This window comes from Crocodylus porosus, unplaced genomic scaffold, assembly GCF_001723895.1.
Source record: "Crocodylus porosus isolate Cpor-Errol unplaced genomic scaffold, CroPor_comp1, whole genome shotgun sequence".
Classification (NCBI taxonomy): domain Eukaryota; kingdom Metazoa; phylum Chordata; order Crocodylia; family Crocodylidae; genus Crocodylus; species Crocodylus porosus.
In genome coordinates this window covers 52,502,118-52,510,312 of record NW_017728886.1, presented here as the reverse complement: position 1 = coordinate 52,510,312, position 8,195 = coordinate 52,502,118, and the positions used below count along the sequence as shown (strand labels likewise).

At 43.6% G+C, this 8,195-nt stretch overlaps 1 protein-coding gene across 2 annotated transcripts in view; it reads left to right on the top strand.

The window, feature by feature from the left end:
• Nucleotides 1-8,195, top strand: part of ISPD (isoprenoid synthase domain containing) — a 233,898-nt gene that overhangs the window by 142,706 nt on the left and 82,997 nt on the right. For both annotated transcript variants that reach the window (XM_019534084.1, XM_019534074.1), the window contains exon 9: nucleotides 4,671-4,802. In XM_019534084.1, coding sequence (XP_019389629.1) covers nucleotides 4,671-4,802 — 132 coding nt within the window. The remainder of the gene's footprint in view (nucleotides 1-4,670; nucleotides 4,803-8,195) is intronic.

The following is an 8,195-nucleotide window of genomic DNA, read 5'->3' as shown; positions in this document are numbered from 1 at the left end:
CTAAGGGACAGCCAGCACGGGTTTGGTGCGGGTAGGTCTTGTTTGACCAATCTCATTTCCTTCTATGACCAGGTGACCTAAGTGCTAAGGCAGTAGTGCAGAGGGTGGATGGATGTGCTTCCCACTTGGAATTTGTGAACTTATGCAGAACGTTGTTTTGTTGACCTTGGCTTTGGTATTTAATATGTGCTTTTTATAACTAAGTGTATGGTCCAGTGTTACTCCTAAGTAAACCGAGTATATCTGATGTTCAAGACTCTGGTCACCCCAGATGAGATTTAGGTGTCATTCCGCATCCCAGTTTCTCAGTTGAAAAGCACAGACTTGAGTTTTCCTAGGGTTGGGGTTTGAGATAACTGTTTAGGTAATAATCTGACATCTGATTCAGTGCCCTCTCTAGCAATTTCTCTGTGTCCTCAAAGTTATTCTGCTGTGTGATAATGCAGAGCTTGTCAGCACAAATGAAACACTGACATTTGGTAAGAAGGGCTGATTGTTAATCATTGGGGGGAGCACACTGCCTTGTGGTAAGCCCTTCATTTCAGAGTGCCATTCATTTTTCTGGCCATTTGGCTCCACATAGAAGTGCCTGTTTTCCAAGGCTAGGGGCAGAAGTTGCACATAAACCAGTTTAAGTGATCATAATCTGGTTTAAACCTGTAAAAGAACAGAAATTCAGTGCACATAAACCAGTTTCAAAATGGCTGAAACTAGTTTAAGATAAACCTGGTTGAATGTAGTATCAGACTTAACTGACTTAGGTCAAACCGCTTTACGGAACTCCTGTCCCAGACCCTTTTCCTGATTTAAGTTAACACACTGGACTCCAGCATCCCAGGATGGGCTGAGCTGTGCTGTCTTCTCCAGCAGAGCAGGGTTGGCTGCACCCCTGTGTTTCCTAGCTGAAGCACTGTCACTGCTCTGGCTGGCTAAGAAAGGGTTGGGGTGGGAAACCAGGCTTCAGAGTGCTCCCCTCACTGCCCCAGCGGCAGAAGCGGGGTATGTGGCCAGAGACTAGTAGCCTGAGGGGAAAGTGGGGGTTAATCCCCCCTCCCTCCCATAGGGGACCCCAGCTGACGTCTGCCTGGCTTCCCTTTCCGGCTTGGTGCTCAAGCAGTGAGAGCAGGGGCATGGCCAGACCCCGGCCCTGGGCCTGGTGTGAAGCGGGGGAGGGAGAGAGGAATCAGAGGAGTGGGGCTGGCAGGGACCTCCAGAGGTCCTTTAGTGTCTAGTGCAGCCAGACCTGAGCCCTGGCCAAACCCTCCAGTATAATCACTAGAATCTGAATAGCAGAGGGTTTGCTTACCAGGAGGGCTCTGTAATGCTGGGGAAAAAAGCCACTGAGGGCAGTGACTCTTTGACACCCTGGCCCAGCTTGGGTGTGGAAAGCAGGGCCTTTGAAATTCATAGACTTATAGACCAGTCCAGCCCCAGCCCTGGGCACATGGAGGGGCTGGGCTGGGCTGCAGGAGCAGAGCCCTTCTCAGCCCCTCTGCAGCTTGGGCTGGGGCCATGGGAGCTGTGTTCCTGGTTTTCTCCTGGCTCCCCATGCCCAGGCCTAGCTGGGCTGTTACAAAGCCACTGCAGCATGCAGGCCTCTCTCCCTCCTTTGCCTCCACTACAGTGGGGCTGGGGGAGGGCTGTACAGTGCTGCCTCTGGGCTCAGGACTGGAGGAGTGCAGCACTGGGCTGTGCTTTGGGACGGGGCAAAAAACAGTCACAGGAAACTCTTGGTGGCTTTTGTCCCCAGAAGTACACAGGCCCCATGGTGAGCAAACCCTTCACTATTTAGATTCTAGTGCTTGTACCAGAGTTTCTGGCCAGGACTCAGGCAGGGGCTGGACCACACACTAGAGGACCTCTGGAGGTCTCTACCAGCCCTACTTCTCTGTGTTTCCCCACTCCTTCCCCCACTTCATCTGAGGCCTGAGGCCGGGGTCTGGCCATGCCCCAGCTATCACTGCTCGACCCTTCAGTGCCAGCTCCCCAAAATCCAAGGAAGGGCTGCTTTCTGGGGCTGTGCGAAGCTTCAGTAACTGATTTGATTTGGAGGAGATTCAACCCAATTTGGGGACTGAATCTCCAAATCTGAATCAAATTGGGAGACCCATTAAAAGGTCCAAATAGATTCAGAAGCCTCCAAATCAATTTGGAAGCCTTTGAATCAATGTGGAGATTTGGGTGATCCCCACTCACCACCACAGGGAGCTGGACCTGGGCTCTGCACTGATAAGTAGGGGGCAGGGGAGCTGGAGGAAAGGGGAGGGGACCATGCAGGAACCCCTGCCTGGCTCCATCATCTCCCACCAGCTCTCCTAGCCTCCCTGAGTGCCCCTCCCAGCCCCACCTCCCACCCTCTCCCACAGCCCCCCCCATGGCTGCCCCACTCGGCCCCAGCATCCTGGGACTTTGAGGGGAAAAAAAAGAAAAATAATATCCCTGTATTCACTAGCTCCAGCAGCAGCGATTGGGGGCTTCAGGCGGAGGCTACTCCTCCACACCTGGCAGCCACATGGCAGCTGTCGCATCATGTGGGTGCAGTGCAGTGCAGCTCAGAAGGGTGCCACATACTGTCCCGGAGCTGGGCTGGGGCCAGCAGTCACCTGGAGCCCAGCAGCACTCAGCATGAGTGGCGCCAGCTTCCAGACAGCTGCCACGCGGGTGCCAGGTCAGGGAGCGGGGGTGCTAATCCCCACTGGGCTGCACTGCACAGGGGGGATCTGCCACAAGCCCCCAGAGGCCTCAATCACTGCTGTTGCAGCCAGTGATTGCAAGGTTTTTTGGGTTTTTGTTTTCTTTAAGTGCTGAGATGCTGAGGCTGGGCACAGCAGCTATGGCAAGGGGCTGTGGAAGCAGGGAGTGAGGTGGAGCCCTGCTCGCCACCACCATGCCCCTGCTGCTGACACTGCTGCTGTCACCTGGCCTGATTTGGCAGCCAAATCTCTCAAATCCCAATTGGCCGAATCAAATCGGGACAGTGATTCGAATCACCGAATCAAATCATTGTCCCTCTGAATTGGCCGAATCTGAATCAAATACTTGCTGCTTCACACAGACCTACTGCTTTCTCTCCTTCCGCTCCTAGAAGACCCTGGCTGGGGTTCCTGCAGGCCAGGGTGGGGGTTTAAACCCCTCCTCAATCATACTCATCCTAGCTATGTTACTGCCGCACCCCCCCGGTTCAGCTTTCCTCCAGTGTTCTGGCTACTCCTGCCGAAGTGAAGGAGGAGTGCTCCCTGGCTTGTAGCCTGCATTTCTGGAATCATATTGAATATCTATTCACTTGCTTTTCAGTTCAGTCTACACAGCTAACCTGCAAAGATTGAATTGATTCAGGCTTTTTGAATATCTGTACTTAGCCCACAAGGCTACGGATTGTCTGGCTTAGGTCTATGTCGTCAGTCATGAGGTACAGTTTGTGGATCATGATGTGATATTGGACAGTATTGTATGCAGAAGATGGAACAACAGATGCTGCATCAGTGATCAGCTTCTGTTGGAAACCATCTTTGACGTTCTGTGTAAGGTTTAAAAATTGGCCTGCACAGGACTGACCTGGTCTAAACCCCACTCGTTGTCATGTAAGTTTAGAATCTTTCAAGGTCGACATTTCTTGCAGGATGTTTGTAGAGTTTGTATGTGATGCTGACTAGGAAGATCAGGCTATAACTTTTTGGTTATAAAAGGTCTTTTCCTTTTTAAAGGGAAGATAAAAGGTTCAAGAGGCAAGGTTTGGGCAGAGCTGTGACTCTTGCCTTCCTCCATAGTGCAGATATTTGTTTATTCACCAGGCATACATTGAATAGCTCAAGGAGCCCTTGATTATAAAACCTTGATTTCAAACTGTACAATTTTAAAACCACAAAACCAACTGTAATTTTAGAAATTTAGATATTCTGCAAAGTTATTTGTTACATTTTTTCCCTTGAAACTTTTTTGACTACCTAATAGCATACCTGTGTTATGTTACAAACTTTTTATTGTTTTTTACCACACTCCATCATGGAATTTATAAAACACAACATGTTCAGTTTTGCTTAGATGCTTAAAGAAGAAAGTTACATGAAGAAATGTCCATCCTCCCTTTGGGTTTTTTATGGTAAATAAACTCTGTGAAAAGATGAACACTAAAGGTATTAGGCTACTTAGATGGTTGTCAGGCCTAACTTGGGGGTTCTGTTACTCTCCTTTAAGATGCTGAAAGCAACAAGTACATAATGCATGTTACTAATGCAAAGTCCCCAACAGGGAACAATACAGGAGCTATATTTAGGGAGAATGATTCCATGTTAAAAAGCTAAAAGATGTTAAAGGAAAACATCTGTACTCCTCCCTCAGATGAGGATTCAATTATGAATCCCTTGATACTAAACAGTTCCATGAATGGACAGAGATTGGAGAAGATTTTGTTGTTTGTTCTTTTTTAAATTAATAAATACTTAAAAATGTAATATTGTGCTGTGTTTATTTCCAGCATATTGGTTTATGGATTTTGGAAAAAAACCCAACTTTTATGACACAAATATTTAAATTATGGAGCATGGAATTAATACAAGGCAATAAAAATTCTTTGCAATCCAGTCTTTTGTATAATTAACAGGTTTTTTTAAGTGAAGATCTATAAGAATATATTTGGTAATAAAATGCATTTTTTGTGTGTCCCTATGTAGGTACACTTGAATGTTTCAGAAAACACATCTTTCAGCAGTGAGATGGAAGACCTAACTAGGATTAAGGAATTTGCAAGAGAAGTGAAAAAGAAAAATATTTTGGTTTATGGTCTTCTTATCCATTACAATAAGGTATATAATTCACTTTATAACTGCAAATTATCCCCTTTTGTAAATTATATGATTAATGATAGGAAGCGTCATCTTAAAGTCAAAGAGAAATAATACTTGGAAAGGTTTTGTTGGAAAGATTCTTGCCTGTTCATGTTCAATATTGAACAGTGCCTGTGGTTACAGGAAAAAATGCATGTGGATTTATTAGAGAGAAAAATAGTTTTAAGTTAGAAAGTGAAAATATTAGAGACTTTTTCCTTTGGTGTTCAGTTTTAATACTTGCCATTTGCAACATTTATAAAATGGAAACTATTGAAAGTATTTGTAATCTGTGGTTTTCATAAGTTTTCTGTTCCCTTTCAAAACAACGTTTGGTATTCAGGTAACAGAAAGGGCATGACATATAGCTGGTGAAACAAACAGTGTTTCCAATAGCAGCAAATTGCCTAGGCTGGAGGCAAAATGAGTTAGCCTACGGCATCCTTTGTACTCACAAAAGCTATTTAAAATAGGCCATTTTTGTTTGCAGACATGTTCTGCCTACAAAAACAGTAGGTTGTGTTGCCTCTGGTATGCATATAATACTTGTTGGTTGTGTAGACAGCTTCAGAGCCTCCACATTTAAGAAAGAAACAAGTTAAATAGTCAACTGAAGCTTTAATAAGGTAGAATAAATGGAATTATTTACTGAATTTTTAGACTATTGTAGGGCTTTAGAATTATATGCAGCCAGCTAATCACAGTTATAATTCAATATATGTTGTCCTGGTTTTCCAAAGATGCTAACCCCCCCAAATCCAGTTGACTTTAATGGGAGTTATGAGTACTCAATACCTTTGGAGAATCAGGTTTTTCATGCTTAAGAGCTTCAAAAGGACTTCACTTTTCAAGATGTAAGTTTCTCTTACATAAGGTTGGATATAAAAAATAAATTGCATAAATTATTTTGCTTAGTAAGTACACTGCATTCCATTTTACCTGAAAAGCTGCAGCTATTTGGCAGACAGAGATAAAAATTAAATCCTACCTTTTGATACGAGTGTGCTGACTTTTATGTGTTATAAATCAGCTATACTTCTTACACATCAAAAACTTTGAATGCTAGATTCAACTCTTGAGCGATTATTTTATAATGTCGTAAACATTTCCAGCACTCAGACTGTACAAGGAAGCTGTATTGGCAAGATAGAACAATATGAGCTTTTCCTGCTAATGGAGCTATAATTCATAGCAAAAAGGATTTACACAGCTTTACCGAGACAGATTCTAAAGTGTCTCAAATCACTATACCCCTATTTAAAAAAATCCCTAAATGTGTATTTACATCTTACAAACTTAATACTGTTATCCATGACTGTCTATAAAATATATTTTTAACCTTAACCTATATTTACATGAATGACCATAATGGCACTTGTGGAACCAAAAAATCCAGAAAAACCTTCATTAAATCTTACAAAATAGTGGTATGTATTAGTTGATATAACTTTTACAGTCTTACAGTGTGTTGTAAGAATTTATAATCATCTTTCTGATTAATTTCTAAATTTATGTCAGTGTTAGATGTCTGGATTTCTGTTATTCCTAAAACACTAGTCTTAAGCCTACCGTATCTGCTTTTTCTTTAGCAAGGATTCAATTCATATGTGATGATATAAATGATATATTAAAATATACATGCACTGATTGTTAAATAAAATTATCCTCAGTTTTAGAAATTGCCTTCAGTATTTTAGGTACTTTGTGTACCCCAAATTAAAAGCAAATACAACTATTTGTAATGGTAGTTGCACACTTCTAAACTACCTTATGAAACCAGTAATTTTCTTGTTCTCTGTGGCTTCTTCTGCATATCTGTCTTCACCTGGTTTTTCAACAGCCTTTTGATATCTCTTCTAGTATCTCTTCATTCTTCTTTTTGCTCCCTGGTCTCTAGTTTGTCCTGTTTTTTAGAGCAGGTAACGGTGAAATTACTGGTTTGAGGTGTTTTGTCTGTTTTGTGCTCTGTCTTCCTCACTCAGTAGAAGCTAAATGGTGCTTTGGATGGAAGTATCTGTTCCAGACTCTATGAAGTTTGCCCATACATATTCTTGCAGTGTAGTGGGACACCAAGAAAGCAAAGAAGAGAACTTTGGACAGTGTGTGTTCCTAGAGTTGTCTGGCTTTGGTCAATATGGATAAAAGAACAGAATGTGGCTTTCAAGTAACAACATGTTGCAGAAGACCACTTAAGTTGGGGAGGTAGAGATTAGATATCTGGGATCATACAGCTTTCTTTATCCTACCTTTTATTCTTATCTGTAAAGGTTCTGGGTTCCTTAGGTAAGAAGATATTAATGCAGCTGTTGAAATGTAGTTTGGAGATATTCAGCAGATAGTATAAACACTACAAATTTAATTTTCCCAATACAGGCAAAAGGATCTAGGAATTACTCCTGTGACAGAATGTAAAAAGCCTTAAACAAGGGATCTGAAAGACAAGAAGTACACATCCTGCTGCTGGTCTATGTAAGGGAGTTGCTGTGGGTGAAAGTGGTTCACTAGCTAAGACCTCTCTGCTAGGTTAGATGTGCCACACTTCATTCTGCCAGACACTGATGTGGTCCTCAAGCAATGTCAATGGGGCCTGTGTGTTCTGTGTATCCCTTCTCCATGCTGAAGCCACAGAGAGTTGTCTGTGCTTAGCCTGATAGTCTTGCTTTTTAATATAAGTTGCAAGTCATCAGTTCACTCCTTGGTGTTAGCTGCGATGATGGCCCTCATGCAAATAGTGAGAAAGTGGATCCAGCAAACTACAGGCCCATCAGCCTGACTTCTGTCCTGGCAAAGATCTTAGAAAAGTTTATTAAAGAGGCCATCCTTAATGGACTGGCTGACTCCAATATCCTGAAGGATAGCCAGCACAGGTTTGTTGTGGGTAGGTCTTGCTTGACCAGTCTTATTTCCTTTTATGACCAGGTGACTTCAAAAAAGCCTTCGATCTGGTATCCCATGAGCACCTCTTGGTAAAACTGGGCTTGGGTCCACCACGATCCGCTGGCTGGGGAATTGGCTCCGTGGTCAGACCCAGAGGGTAGTAATTGATGGAAGTCAATCATCACGGTGCCCTGTGACCAGCGGGGTCCCCCAAGGCTCTGTCCTTGGACCCATATTGTTCAAAATCTTCATTAATGATGTGGACATTGGAGTCAGAAGCAGACTGGCCAAGTTCACCAATGACACCAAACTTTGAGGCAAGGCATCCACATCAGAAGACAGGCAGGCAATCCAGGCTGACCTGGGCAGGCTTAGCAAATGGGCGGATGAGAACCTGATGGTGTTTAACAATGAAAAATGCAAGGTTCTCAACCTTGGGAGGAAAAACCTGCAGCATCCTTATAGGCTTGGCAGTGCTACGCTGGCTAGCACTAC